This window comes from Salvelinus fontinalis, chromosome 36 (genome assembly GCF_029448725.1).
Source record: "Salvelinus fontinalis isolate EN_2023a chromosome 36, ASM2944872v1, whole genome shotgun sequence".
NCBI classification, from domain to species: domain Eukaryota; kingdom Metazoa; phylum Chordata; class Actinopteri; order Salmoniformes; family Salmonidae; genus Salvelinus; species Salvelinus fontinalis.
Genome location: NC_074700.1, coordinates 6,294,160 through 6,310,183, shown reverse-complemented (window position 1 = coordinate 6,310,183; position 16,024 = coordinate 6,294,160). Strand labels below are relative to the sequence as shown.

Sequence of the window (16,024 nt, the reverse complement as noted above, 5' to 3'; positions counted from 1 at the left end):
CACTTGCACCTTTCTCCTAGCATTTGGACCTCGTATTTGAAGTGTGAATACGCTAACTAAAAACACATGGTTGCATGTGTCTGAGAATTTTGATAACACATTTTCGCATTTTTCCTGATACAGCGCCATGGCTGTATTACTTACACTACCAGTGAAAAGTTTGGACACACCTACTCATTCAAGGGTTTTTCTTTATTTTGACTATTTTCTACATTGTACAATAATAGTGAAGACATCAAAACTATGAAATAACATATGGAATCATGTAGTAACCAAAAAAGTGTTAGACAAATCAAAATATATTTTATATTTGAGATTCTTCAAAGTAACCACCCTTTGTCTTGATGACAACTTTGCTATTGGCATTCTCTCAACCAGCTTCCTGGAATGCTTTTTCAACAGTCTTGAAGGCGTTCCCACATATGCTGGGCACTGGTTGGCTTATTTTCCTTCACTCTGCAGGCCAACTCATCCCAAACCATTTCAATTGGGTTGAAGTTGGGTGATTGTGGAGGCCAGGTCATCTGATGCAGCACTCCATCACTGTCCTTCTTTGTAAAATAGCCCTTATGTAGCCTGGAGGTGTGTTTTGGGTCCCACTAAGCACAAACCAGATGGGATGGTGTATCGCTGCAGAATGCTGTGGTAGCCATGCTGGTTAAGTCTGCCTTGAATTCTAGCAAAGCATCCCCACACCATCACATCTCGTCCTCCATGCTTCACGGTGGGAACCACACATGCGGAGATCATCCGTTCACCTACTCTGCTTCTTACAAAGACACGGCGATTAGAACCAAAAATCTCAAATTTGGACTCATCAGACCAAACGACAGATTACCACCGGTCTATTGTCCATTGCTTGTGTTTCTTGGCCCAAGCAAGTCTCTTCTTCTTATTGGTGTCCTTTAGTAGTGGTTTCTTTGCAGCAATTCGACCATGAAGACCTGATTCACGCAGTCTCCTCTGAACAGTTGTTGTTGAGATGTGTCTGTTACTTGAACACTGAAGCATCTAAATTGGGCTGCAATCTGAGGTGCTGCTAATTGACAATTTCTGAGGCTGGTAACTCTCATGAACTTCTACTCTGCAGCAGAGGTAACCCTGGGTCTTCCTTTCCTGTAGCGGTCCTCATGAGAGCCGGGTTCATCGTAGTGCTTGGTTTTTGTGACTGCACTTGAAGACACTTTCAAAGTTATTGAAATTTTCTGGAGTGACTGACCTTCATGTCTTAATGTAATGATGGACTGTCAAATCTCTTTGCTTATTTGAGCTGTTCTTGCCATAAAATGGACTTGGTCTTTTACCAACTATGGCTATCTTCTGCATACCACCCCTACCATATCACAACACAACTGATTGGCTCAAATGCATTAAGAAGGAAAGAAATTCCACAAATTAACTTTTAACAAGGCACACCTGTTAATTGAAATGCATTCCATGTGACTACCTCGTGAAGCTGGTTGAGAGACAGTGCCAACAGTGTGCAAAGGGTGGCTACTTTGAAGAATCTCAAATATAAAATATATTTTGATTTATTTAACTTTTTTTTTTGGTTACATGATTTTTACATACATGTTTCCATATGTTATTTCATAGTTTTGATGTCTTCACTATTATTCTGCAATGTAGAAAATAGTCAAAATAAAGAAAAACCCTTGAATGAGTAGGTGTGTCCAAACTTTTGCCTGGGACTGTATGTGCCAGACTGAAATCTGTCTCTTACTGTCAATCCTTATGAAGGTCTCCACGTTCACAGACAGAGTGCAGTTGTCACAAAAGTAAAGGGTCAAACTATACTGGGTGGTGTGTGTGAACATGTCAACTGTATGTATTCTAAAACAATCCCCTCCCTGTTTTGAGGCTTTGACTCTGTCCTACCCCCCCCATGTCCTTAAAAGCTTGGAGGAATCATGGTCGGACAGTGGGGGGTGGGGAGTTCAAACATGGCGTTCCAGTGTCTGCTTGCAATGCCCCTGGATGTCAGGCGGAACAGTCGATTCACCAGTGTTGAGTTTCTGCTTTGGTGCAACTTTCCACACTACACTGCACTTAGACAGGACAGGAGACGATCCTTCCAGAGACGCGTGATCAATTTGAAGGCGCAGACTTTACTTTACCTTTTATGATGGTCATTATTATCGACGAGCTGGATTGGATATTACAAAAGCATGACCAGACATGCTGGAGGAACTGCAAAAAATAATAACAGCTTACTCGTGCTTTGTCCAACTCCCCTGACTAACATTGCCATGCCAGTTTGAGTTGGCAAAAGCCCATACAGAAGGGCCCAGGCTAGGGGGCATTGGTCCTCTTATTTTGTGTTACAATTGTCACTTGGCTCAGAGGCAGGGTGCCAACCGCAGTAATTAGCTGGATGTCATAAGAGCTTTTATTGCCCTCTTGCCCTCCTCTTGAGTCTTGGCACAGCCCTTCCAACCTCCTCTAGAAAATGATACACGTAGAATATAAAAAAAATTCTTGTGACCTTCCTTGATTTTAATGGCACAAAGGACACAGTAAATACATGTTATATACACTGAACAAAAATATATAAACGCAACATGTAAAGTGTTGGTCCCATGTTTCATGAGCTGAAATAAAAGATCTCAGAAATTTTCCATGTGCACAAAAAGCTTATTTCTCCAAAAATGTGGTGCTCAAGTTTGTTTACATCTCAGTTAGTGAGTATTTCTCCTTTGCCAAGATAATCCATCAATCTGAGGTTTTGCATATCAAGAAGCTGATTAAACAGCATGATCATTACACAGGTGGACCTTGTGCTGGGGACAATAAAAGGCCACCCTAAAATGTGCAGATTTGTCACACAACATAATGCCACAGATGTCTCAAGTTTTGAGGGAACGTGCAATTGGCATGCTGACTGTAGGAATGTCCACCAGAGCTGTTGCCAGAGAATTAAATGTTAATTTCTCTACCATAAGCTGCCTCCTATGTCATTTTGGAGAATTTGGCAGTGAGTTCAACCGGCATCACAACCGCAGACCACGTGTAACCACGCCAGCCCAGGACCTCCACATCCGGGTTCTTCACCTGCGGGATCGTCTCAGACCAGCCACCTGGACAGCTGATGAAAATGTGTGTTTGCACAACCGAAGAATTTCTGCACAAACTGTCAGAAACCGTCTCAGGGAAGCTCATCTGCGTGCTCGTCATCTTCACCAGGGACTTCACCTGACTGCAGTTCGGCGTCATAACCGACTTCAGTGGGCAAATGCTCACCTTCGATGTCCACCTGCAAGCTGGAGAAGTGTGCTCTTCACTTGGATGAATCCCAGCTTCAACTGTACCAGGCAGATGGCGTGTATGGCGTTGTGTGGGCGAGCGGTTTGCTGATGTCAGCGTTGTGAACAGAGTGCCCCATGGTGTTGGTGGGGTTATGGAATGGGCAAGCATAACCTACGGACAACAAACACAATTGTATATGACAATTTAAATGCACAGAGATACAGTGACGAGATCCTGAGTCCCATTTGTCATGCCATTTGTCCCCCGCCATCACCTCATGTTTCAGCATGATAATTCAAAGTCCAATGTCACAATGATCTGTACACAATTCCTGGAAGCTGAAAATGTCCGTTCTTCCATGGCCTGCGTACTCACCAGACGTGTCACCCATTGAGCGTGTTTGGGATGCTCTGGATCGACGTTTACGACCGCATGTCCCGGTTCCCGCCAATTTCCAGCAACTTCACACAGCCATTGAAGAGGAGTGTGACAACATTCTACATGGCACAATCAACAGCCCGATCAGCTCTGCGAATGAGATGTCGTACTGCATGAGGGAAATGGTGGTCACACCAGATACTGACTGGTTTTCTGATCCACGCCCCTACCTTTTTTTGAAGGTATCCGTGACCAACATATGCATATCTGTATTCCCAGTCATGCGAAATCCATATATTAGAGCCTAAGGAATTGATTTAAATGGACTGTTTTCCTTATATGAACTGTAACTCTGTAAAATCTTTGAAATTGTTGCGTTTTCTATTTTTGTTCAGTGTGAAAAGCTTGAATATGGCTCTTATCTGAGCTTCATTTGGTTTATATATCACATCTGCCAATATAATATGCCTTTTCAATGCTGTCATTATTACTTACAAGATGTTACATATACTCTAAAAACACTAGGTCACAGCTAACTGAACATTTTGTGTAATCGTCGTCTGTGATTTGATTTAACCCAAGGCCCTCAAATTCACAGTGTAGAGTTGAAGCAGATCAGCCCCCGCCCCAATAGGGAACCCCTTCCTATGCTATGCCTGCTCAGTACAAACATGAAATCCAAACCTGGCACACACAAACTGGTGTGTAGACACGAGTTAACGGCAGGATGCCTAAAGTATGCATTCAAACATGTTCATGTGCCGCGAGCGTAACCTACGCCACGGGCACGCTATGGAACTGTAGGTCATCACTGAGGCAACCAGTAACTAGGGGAAGGTTTACGCCATGCGGGAGTCGTGGAGGGAATTATAATGAAGCATTACAGTCAGCTACTGTTAAAGAGGTGCTTTAGGACAATACATATAGATGGTATAGCGCATATTTTTTCTAACATATCAAATAATAATGTACTCTTAATTATTTTTTACTCGTGGTTTCTGTATACTTAAAAGGCCAGAATTCAAGTAGCATAGCTTACATTTTAGGGGTTATCTTCCCTCAATCTGCTACAGTTGGCTCTTAAGTACCCCGTTTACCTCTCGAACCTTGTCCTTTCCCTCAGCCGCCAACCATTCTATTTTAGTCATCCTTCTGCATCGCTGCTGCCTCAACTCAGTGGTTTATTAGGCGGGGTGTGCCTGGCTAGGTGAGTTAAGGTTACTTTAGTGGGTGTAACGACCTGTTTTAGATGGCTTGGCTCTATTGATAATGATAATGCGGTGTGGACATACCGGTTCTCCCTCAAAAGGCCTCGACAAGAAATTGTTACACCGAAGGTGATATGAATCAGTCATCCTCCCAAATCTTGCCTTCTGCAAGGCCTTTAAAGAGTAGTTCTAATCAGCCAGTCCATTTGTAGTAGGATGATTTGTCTGCTTGTTTAGACTAGGACTGGGAGGGATAGGGCGGGCACCAGCCAGTCGTTTTTATTCGGGAGGGAGTGGATCATGCCAATACTTGAGTCAGACTTATTCAGCCATGCCAATGTGTATATAATCACATATGGTATTTGACTTGCTTTAAAAGCTGGTTTAGCTTTGCAGGAGTAAAACATTGAAATCTGTTGCCAGGACATGTTGTAATGGGGTCACACAGATTGACGCAAATAGACGCGCGCGCACACACACACTGGAATGCAGGCAATGTGGTGTGGTGCCTGTATCTTTAAGAGCTGCTCACTGCACAGTGAGGTAGAAAGCAGGCCACTGCGGCTCTGCTGCCACTGGGACTCGCTGCTAGATCTGGGGCCTATAACGCAGAGAGGGAGGGAGGGAGGGAGGGAGTGATGATTAACGAGGGCTGTCAGCCCAGGCTGCCTCCCTGTGGGTACCAGCAAAGCATGCTGGGAGGGACTCTAACCCCTGCAGTGCTGGGCGAGGAAACCCCACTCATTCTCTGAGCACCGCTCACCAGCCAGCCAGGCAGCATCAGGAACAATGGAGTGCTGTCTGTGTCCTGCTTTGTTTCTCTGCTCTGTCAGGATGACTTGTCTGTAAACACATTTTTTTCCACTGCCATGCAGCTGTGCTCCACATTTTGAACTGATACACAATATTGCTCCTAACTCTCTATTGTAGTCTTATTTTGATATTTAATAATGGAAATTTAGATTTTTGTAAACATAAAAAAAATAAGTTTGTATTTATTACATTTGTTCACTCAATTCTCCCGCCAATAAACCCCACATAGTTGTCTGGAGTTGGAAATCTTTCTATCAGTTAATGATACTGAAGCCTATATGGTAAGTGAGCATTTTAATCATGGAAAACTAACCAGCTGCAGTGTAGCCTAATTTCACAACACAATCCTGTTACTGTAACAGGATATAGTTAAGTGATTCTGTTTTTTTTTTTTTTTGCCTCTACACAATCTCGTGTACATGAGTGCCTCAACTATGTGCAGCCCTGGATCAATTCCTATTACCCTTCTGTAGCGTAGCCCCACGACGAGGCTGCTTACAAGCTCATAACATATGCTGATACTAATCGTAGCTGCCTTGTTTTTTAAATGTTTTATACAAGCCCTGCCCGAAGGACATGATACATCTCCACAGTGTCTGTATGTGGGACCAGATGATGCAGAGCCGCAGTAGCTCTCTCTCAGCTGTACATTACATGTTAGTGGAGCATGAGTCACTCTCTCTCTCTCACACACACACACTCGCAGAGTTAGGTAATGGTGGGCGAGCAGTGTGCCAGGCACCTCCCACCCCAGAAACGTGTGTGTTTTGTCTGTATGTGTGTGTGTGTCTCTGTCTCTGTGTGCCTTCGGTGTGTCTGTTTGTGTAGTCTATGCACAGGGGTAGAACGATTTGGGTAGAAACGGTGCTCTGTCTAGCACAGTGTGGGATGAACAAAGTTGGGAATGAAAGGAAGAAGTGGTAAAAAAAGTGGGCGTCTCCGTTCCCTACGGTTTCTCCAAGATTCTTTCTTGGTAGTCATCCCAGCCTGCCACCACGGTGTCAAGAACGTAGAAAAGCCTTCGAAGAAGAGTGAAACGGAAACGCCAACCGAATTGCATTAATGGATCCTCTGTAGAGTGGGGGGAGTGGGAAGGGTTGTTGTGTATGCCGTGCTCTCTGCTCTGCTTTCTCTCCCCCTTAATTGGCTGAAACGCACAGCAGCCCAGGCCTGGAGCCCGAAGAGGCGCAGTCCCATGTGGAGTCAGCCATTGATACAAGGTTTCTTTAAATGCCCCCTTTTCATGCAAAGGATGGAGGGAGGATTTTTAAGAGTCCAATAAGAGGGTTGCGTAACAACACTGTATAGGGAATATCAGTTGAGTTTGTATACACACACACAAACATGTACAGGGTTGTGGGGGCAGGTGTGGTAACAGTATCTAATGCAGTCTGTATACAGTATGTTATTCTTAGACTGTAGTTGCCAGAGGGGGAAAACACAGCAGTTGTTTTATAGGTTGGGGGTTGGATATCACCATTTAATGGTCTTGTATTCCAAATGTGTCTTGTGGAATAAGCAACTTGAATTCTTCCCTCTTGCCCCCCCCCCCCCCCCCCCCCCTAATCTCATAAACAATAATGCCCTCTCACCCGCTTTCCACACACTAAAACATGCACTCATACAAACACACATTTTCCTTCCATTAAACACACACACACACCTTTCTGCTACACCCTTTCTTTCACCCACTCTAGTCAAGGACTTGGTGCACTGGCGAGACCCCAAGAAGTCTGGCGTGGTGTTCGGCCTGTCCCTGCTGACGCTCCTGTCCCTGGCGGCGTTCAGCGTCATCAGTGTGATCTCCTACCTGCTCCTCGCCCTGCTCTGTGTCACCATCACCTTCCGCATCTACAAGTCCGTCGTCCAGGCCGTGCAGAAGTCCAACGACGGACACCCCTTCAAGTAAGACGGAACACTCCACCTGGAAACCTGTGATGCTACTAACTATTGTATTCATTAGAACGACCGTGGAGAAAGTGGTAAGAGGTTGCTTGGTAGGAGTGGTTGTTTTGACAAAACGTCTGGCTGAGTAGTCTTAACTAGGGCCAGGAGTTTTCTTTCTTCTCACCACATGACCAGAAAAAACAAAATTCCCTATTTTTATGTGATCATTGTTGCCGTTGCTGTTTTTAGCTCCAAGCAGGATGTTTGTCCTTGTCATCGCAATCCCTGCCTGAGTGACTCATTTCCTGCCGCTTTTATTAATAGAAACATCATGTATGGTCCAGGCAGAGTGGGAGGGGGGCTTATTTCACTACAGCCCAGTCAAACACAGAATGATGACTTCTTGTTTGTTTATTTATTCAACGCTTATTTTGACCAGGCAAGTAGATTCACCTGGTCAGTCTGTCATGGAAAGAGAAGGTGTTCATAATGGTTTGTACACTCAGAATATGCACGTGTAACCAACTGCTGGAGTAGAGAAAAGCAAACCAGTGAAATCCTCAAATCCAGTGACTTGATCAAGTTATAAAACGAAAGCAGCTCGGGTTGGCTGAGCTGATTTAGCACTTCTTAGCGGGTTAGCATTAAATGATCAAGTTACAGCCGCTGTTGGAGTTGACGTATAGAAGGTTAGCCTGATTTTTGAGTTCACAGCTTCACACTCCTGCTGTGGTTGGTTCTCTTCAGGGCTCTGATGGAGAAGGATGTCAGCATTCCCCCCGAGACCTTCCACAAGCACGTGGACGTCAGTTTGACCTACATCAACCGATTCCTCAAACAGATGAGCAAACTCTTCCTGGTCGAGGACCTCATCGACTCCCTAAAGGTGGGTTTAAGTGTCTGTCCAGCTGCCTGTCAGGCGGTTCACCCCCTGTATCTGGAGCCTCTGACTATGATGGATATGTTGGTAGACCAGTAATCCATTCCATCGTACCCTGGTGTGTGTGGGTGGATCGTTTTTCCCGTTTACCTCGTTCATAAATCTACGTACACAGCCCTAAACAAGGCGTCAGGCAAGACGGTCCGAAACAGGTGACAATCCGGACTTGTTCCCATAGGCCTATGTCTATTCTTTCCCCCTTAAACTCTCCTCTCCTGCCGCACAATCCTTTTTATTGACTCTCACACAATCTGAACACTGAGCGATCCCTGCTGTGTGTGTGTGTGTCTATAATAAGCCTCTCCACCACCGACCCTGGTCATGTAGTTAGTAACTCAACCCTCTTGTATGTTGCAGCGTTAGTGGGACAGTGATCTACTGTAAAGCCCTTCATCATGTGACTATGACAGAGAGCGGGAGAGCTCACGGTATGTCAATGGCATGCCCGTGTGCGTCAATCACACAGGGCAGGCGCGACACTAGCCCTGGCTGAGCACCGCGGCCATCCGATAGCAGCTAGCTAGCTGACCCAGAATGCAGCTCACAGCTAGTTCTCTGTGGAGTGAGTGAATAGAAGGGGAGGGAAGAGAGTAGAGGAGAGCTACTGCCAGTCTTAACACTTCATTATAGCCCAGACATACCAGCCCATCAGACCAAGACGACTGTTGCTGGTCGATCCCATGGCCACTTATGCAGGGTTAATGCTCCTTGCTGTGGCTCCACTCCCAGCCTATTAAATCAACATTCCATCCCTTCCCTAGCCGGAGGTAGAAGTAGCCCCTAACCACAGATCTAGGATCATATTATCCTACCTCCCATGCCATAGCATAAACCAACAATGGGATTAGAAAATATTACAATATTTGACCCTAGAACAGTTGTTAAGGGGCAACTTCTTAATCACCCCACTCATGAGTATGGATACCATGAGTATGTATAAACCGAGGATGAATTTGGGAGGATGCAACTGTACCTAACGTTCAGATAGAAATGTAACGCATAGAAATGACACGATTCCCTATCCTACATGACAGAAAACCGTGCCTGTTCTACATTTCACTCTGCAGCTTCACCCCTCTGAATAGGCCCCAGGCACCCAGTGTTCTAATCATTGACTTAATATGGCATTATTGGCTCTGACCCGGGTCTTTCTTCTTCTCCCAGCTGGCTGTAGTGATGTGGCTGCTGACCTACGTAGGAGCCGTCTTCAACGGCATCACCGTCCTCATCCTGGGTAAGAGGCTACCTCAGCACTGCACTCAGCACCGCACTGCAACCAATCAGAGTAGCAGCTAGGGCCCTGAGAGGAAAGGTTTTGAATTCAGCAGCTGAATGATTGATTGCAGCTCAGCGATTGATTGACAGGTCTGAAACCCTACCAACTCTGTGACTCTCAAACATATCCTGCTCCTCCCCTGACAATCCCACCCTCGGGTGATCAGTTGAGAGGCCAAACTGTTAAGAATGTGGCTAGGATAGCACATGACAATGAGGAAATGAAATCGAAAATGGGAGGACTAATATTGTTTTCCCCAATAACAATTAGAATTTTGTACCTTGTCCGGTTAAGAAAAAACATAGTTATATTGCATGTTAAATTCTTATTTTCTTTTTTACACAAATAATGTGATCACAATAATGTAGTACAATTACAAATGTGAATTTAGATGTATCTTTTAACTATTTTCTTTCTCAATATTGCAGTGTTATCTGGTATGGCATTGAACAAGACCTGTAATCTTGAATATTCAAACTGCACACACACACACACACACACACACACACACACACACACACACACACACACACACACACACACACAAAATGTAGCTCTGGTAATATGGTTCATATTTGAACAGTTTGGGTTAGAATAGTGGCCTCCAACCTTTTCTTTCATAATAGCTACTTCATACAAAAACATGTTTTTTCAAGCTACTCGTATAAAATGTGATTTTATTTTGTTGTTGTGTCGGCCTAATTTGATGAATAGAAACAAAGAAAAGCATCGCATACATGATGTAACTACGTTTTGGTTCTTAAAACCACACATTTTGGGATACCTAGTCAGTTGTACAACTGAATGCCTTCAACTGAAATGTGTCTTCCGCAGTTACAGGACCAGGCTGCTATAAGTTCATTTCTAATAAATGTTTAATTGTCATTCTGTTGAATAGTGGCCTATTTAACAACACAGTGAGTAGGCTAAATGTAATTGACAACAAATCGGGAAGAAACAGAATAATCATGAAAATAAGAGCAATAACAAAAGTGTAGACTTAGCAAACACATTGCTTGACTGTTCCGCTTCTCATCTGACATGGAATTTTTCTGGCTCCGTTGTTTAAAGCGCTGTCAGTGTCACCATGAAAATGTTTAAAACTTGTCTCGGTAGCATACATATTTGATGCACCAAGGGTAGAAATGGCTTATTTGGTCGTTATTACTTACCAAGCAAAGCAGAGCGGTTTTTATCAAGGTACACATATCTTGTGCTTTTTCATTTTGCGCATAGGTGCATACAGACACACAGTTATTTCACAGATTTAATCATGTAATATTTGCACGCCTATTTTGAAAGTGGGGATGTAGCTCCTCCATTTCTCAGGCGCCTGTGGACATACGGTAACTGTCCACTCTCACATTCCTTCGCCTCTCCGGTTCATGCTCAAATGTTTCATGCACGTTTAAACCAACCTGGGCAATGGGACACACTTGAAAGGGGGTCAAAGTTCATGAAATGTGCTATAAGAGGTTTATCATCAAACATTTTCCTTTACATTAGAAAAAAACCCAATTATAATAATTTAACATTAGTTCAGAATCTCACTGGATTACTAAAAACCCAGTCCCAGCACTTTTACTGTGCAATTACATCGCTATAATGCTTGGTAAACGGCATCGTTTAGAATAGAAACTCAGGACAATTGCTGTGAGACTAGAACACTGTGTGGGTGTTGTTAGTGTGTTGTTAGGGTGTCACACTTGTTCAGTGTCCACCCGTGACCTTTCCCTATATTGACAAGACTGATGATAGTCGGAGGTCACTGGCGGGACAGACTGTGGCCTTCATATGATTGGCTCATTAGACAAGCACTACCCAATAGCCTGCTGCTCTGACAAACACTGGGTTATTGATCTAAACTTGCTTAATGGCGTGCCACGCCATCGCAGTTTACAAGGTGTTACAGCCTAATTGGTTGTTTTTGTGGGGGGATTTCTTACTAGTAAAATGTTCTGCACTGTCCTTTGTCTACGTCCCTGAAAGCGACTTTATTATTATTGTGATGGACTATAAATGGTAAATTTATATAGTCCTGTGATGCTTTGTGCCTTTTGTAGAGGTCAGTTGTTATTTTTGTTATTTCAAAGTTTTTCTTTCTCTCTCCAGCTGACATCCTCCTATTTGCCGTGCCCCCGTTCTATGAGAAGAACAAGGTGAGAGTCTGACCCTTGACCCTTTGTCGTCTTATAACATCAAAGAAGTAGAGAATTTTATTATTGCATTACGTGCTTTAGAACTATGTAGAGATGAGTCATGCTGGTGAATCATACCATTTACCTAGAGCTAGACCTATATATGGTTATGGATCACCCATGAACAGTGATGATGAGGATATCACTTTGCGGGCACGTACAAGTCATCACCCACCGTTCCACTCTGTGTGACCTCACCGGATGACTGGGCTCTCCGAGTCGTTGGAGGCTATTTTTGCATAGGACAAGGCTGATGGGACAAGTCACTTTGCTGTCACAGTTACAAGATGGCTTTAAGTGTCCGGTTGAATAAAGTCATCACCTTTACTTAATGTTTCCATATCTTTTACATGCTTACTGTGAACTGTATAGGTCTGTTGAACTCACGGAGGCCTAGATTTAATGGCGGCATTTTACTCTTCTAAACACACACACGGTAACCATAACAACCCCTAATACCATAACAACCGTAATACGGTAACAGTCGTGGCATCTGTCTACTACAGGTGTTTTTTTTATCACATAACTCATTTTGTTTGAACAATGAGGCATTGTTTCATGTTATTCGGATCAGGTCTGTTTTTGACCCAGACGATCTGTAATTTAATGTAAAACTCACTTGTCTTCCTCTCTGTCTTCCCCAGACCCAGATTGATCGCTACATGGAGATTGCACGCACTCAAGTCAACACCACAATGGCTAAGTAAGTGATCCCAACCAAAACTTTTTAAATGCCAACAGGATGTCTCCGATTACAATCTACCTAAACTAGGGCCTCCCGGTTGGCGCAGTGATCTAAGGCACTGCATTGCAGTGCTAGCTGTGCCACCAGAGACTCTGGGTTCGAGCCCAGGCTCTGTCGCAGCCGGCCGCAACCGGGAGGTCCATGGGGCGACGCACATTGGCCTAGCGTCGTCCGGGTTAGGGAGGGTTTGGCCGGTAGGGATATCCTTGTCTCATTGCGCACTAGCGACTCCTGTGGCGGGCCGGGCGCAGTGCACGCTAACCAGGTCGCCAGGTGCACGGTGTTTCCTCCGACACATTGGTGCGGCTGGCTTCCGGGTTGGATGAGCGCTGTGTTAAGAAGCAGTGCGGCTTGGTTGGGTTGTGTTTCGGAGGACTCATGGCTTTCGACCTTCGTCTCTCCCGAGCCCGTACGGGAGTTGTAGCGATGAGACAAGATAGTAACTACTAACAATTGGATACTACGAAATTGGGGAGAAAAGGGGGGTAAAATTTAAAAAGAAAAATGTTTAAATAGTACAATCTACCTAAACTAACAGTTTCATATACAATATCAGAGATGTGTATGTTGACATGTTCTCTTCGCCTTTTGTCTTCCAGGTTGCAAGAGAAACTCCCTGGAGCCGTCAAGCGTACGAAAGCTGAATGAGCGGCCCGCAGACATCTAAATCACCATCCTCATCACATTTATCCCATCTTAAATCCCCTCCTCCCTGCCCTCCCCTCCTTCTCAGTCCTCCTCCCCCTATCCACCCTCTAACCCCCACTCCCTCCCTCTTTTCCACCAACCACCATACCATCTGCACTGAACCAGCTAGGTAGAAGAAAACAAGTAATGCTACTCAATATTCAATGTAAAACCGTGCAGCTTAACTAAGAGCATTTAGAGAAAGAACTTTGCCTACTGTGTCGACAGGAAACACGTCTAGCGGGAGGAAATGATGTAATGCCGTGGCAGGACGCCTGTCTTTGGGCACACAAAAAAATTATGCAGGGGTCAAGTGAACTAGACGGAATCTATGACCTGGTTTTGTAGTGTACAGTTGGCGTGTGTAGGGTTTGTCATTGACGAGTGAGGATGAGTGTTAGTCTCGCAAAAAAAAGCAAATGTCTGTACTTTTAACTAATATATTCAGCTGAAAGTAAACAAAACAAGTAGAAAAGTAAAACGCATAAAAAGAGCAAAATGATTTTAAAAACGTACCTTTGGGTGTAAATTGGCTTGTCTTTTTCCTGCTCTCGCTCTGTGACAGCTGTGTGGATAAACAAAAAATATATCAAGTTTGTGTTTGGAACGTGGTACTGGGATTTCACTGTTACGGATTGGCCTGTTTTGGTGTTATTGTGTTTTGTTCACCTTAAAGGCACTTATGTATGTATAACGTTTCTGCAATGCACTGAACTTTTTTTAATTTTTATCCCACGAGCAGGTTGAAATAAAAGGATTGGAACACTGAACCAGCTGTGATACTTTTGGTCTAGTTCACCCTGTTTGATTTGAACGCATTTGGTATGTTTCTGTATATACACTACAACGGGGTCCCTCTTTCTCTGCTGTATGAAACGAGTTAGCCTTGTTTGTTATGAAAGGAGAACTCCCTCTTACAGCGGTCATAACTTGTGTTTTGTCGCACCTGTTCAAGTCGACGTCAATGTTTCACTGTCGCCTGTAAAAGTATATTATTACTATTATTGATATGATTCTTATTTGCTTATAGGATTGCTGCTTTTGACTCCCTTTCAGCCTCGTAAAGGCTCCATAAAGCTTCATAGTTGCTTCATGAAGCTTCATAACCGCTTGACTTCTCCAGTGAGACCTCTTGGATATGGGTTCAAAGAACGGACAGTTTTTGACAGTAGCTGGACGTATAACTATGACGGGAACGATAGATGCAAGAAAAGATTTGGTGGGTGTTGTAATGAGTTTTAGTAAAAAATGTCTTTGAATGCCATGTAGTGCATGTCATTGCATGAGCTGGAAACATTCGCACACTTTTTTTATGTAGGCTGTATCATATTCTTAACCCATTTTGTTTTTGTTTATAAGATGATCATTATTTGTGATTGCTTAAATTTGTGTTTTGGTATCAATAAAAAACATCTATTTTAGGGCTACTTTTCTGCAATGGCAAAGTGTCTTCGAAAGGGATTTTAGAAATTGAATTTGAAAAATATTAAGACTGTTCCTATTCTGTTCGCCAATACTCCTAGATAATGTGCTCGAAGTAAGTTTGCACCTCCGTTGTAATTTTGGGAGGAATCCCTCTACATTGGATGGTCACTAAAGATAAAACACTAATGTTGTAACATAAATTATACAATGACCGTTTCACATTGCCTCAATGCATCTACTACTACTACTACTACTACTACTACTCAAATGTATGTTAACTGCTGAATGTTACCCTGCAACAATGATAGAACATTCCTCCCCATGCATGAAAACCAGTGTTTCACAGTGGCCCTGATGTTGTCAGTGTGCACACCGCCTCACAGAGATGTGGTGCAACAATGCTTATTGGTTCCCTTGTTCATTCAAGCCAATGGACACATACTCTACTTGCTTCACTAGGGTAAGGTCTAACTCTACCCTCAATTCACCGGCTCAAGCTATTGGACATGTTTGTTCTGGATGTTTGTTTTTCACACGCGCGCACATACACGCTCACCCACAGTCGAACGTATCCAATGTCTGTAAACCACTGTGTCCTTGTGATGCTGAACTAATTATACATTCAGTTGCCATGATGACCTCGTGATTACAAGGTGTTCCAGACAGTCAGGCTTTTCATGGGCGCTCCCCCTCAACCTTTTCATTGAAGGCAATGCTACCTATGTGTTCAATAGATTATAATACAGACCTCTTACTTTAGTGTCTTTATTCTTCCTTTGTCAATTACAATATAATTCTACATTTTAAACTGGTTTCCTTGAAGCATGTATTTTTTTTCTCATTTTTCCTGCTGTTTCTTTCTTGGAGGGGATTGGCAGTTTTTTTTTTTCTTCTTTGGCTTTCTTTGTTTAGCTTTTGACTATATTGGTAACTAGGTGTGTTAACTAACATCTCCAGCTCTGTCTGTTAGAAATGACTTTTGATCGCTTTTGGGGGGGGGGGGGTGAAGAAAATTTGCTAAAAATAAATCTGTGGTCCCTGTAGTGATGTTAAAGTGGAATTAATAAACATATTCCAAAAGACACAGTTTTGGCTGATTTGTTTGTCCATCTGTGGTCTGCTCTACAACATTTAAACACTAAACCTTACAGCATGTCTGAACCACGGGGAAATACATTTTGTGTCAAGTTTGAAAACAAGATTGAGTCCAGCATTCGCACT

General features: G+C 43.6%; 1 protein-coding gene across 3 annotated transcripts in view; it reads left to right on the top strand.

Annotated features, from left to right (window-relative positions):
* Window positions 1–15,885, top strand: part of LOC129835089 (reticulon-3-like) — a 34,717-nt gene extending 18,832 nt beyond the window's left edge. For all 3 annotated transcript variants that reach the window (XM_055900466.1, XM_055900467.1, XM_055900468.1), the window contains 6 exons: window positions 7,343–7,550; window positions 8,280–8,418; window positions 9,637–9,706; window positions 11,861–11,907; window positions 12,591–12,649; window positions 13,291–15,885. In XM_055900466.1, coding sequence (XP_055756441.1) covers window positions 7,343–7,550; window positions 8,280–8,418; window positions 9,637–9,706; window positions 11,861–11,907; window positions 12,591–12,649; window positions 13,291–13,339 — 572 coding nt within the window. In that variant the 3' untranslated portion in view covers window positions 13,340–15,885. The remainder of the gene's footprint in view (window positions 1–7,342; window positions 7,551–8,279; window positions 8,419–9,636; window positions 9,707–11,860; window positions 11,908–12,590; window positions 12,650–13,290) is intronic.
* Window positions 15,886–16,024: the final 139 nt, after the last annotated feature.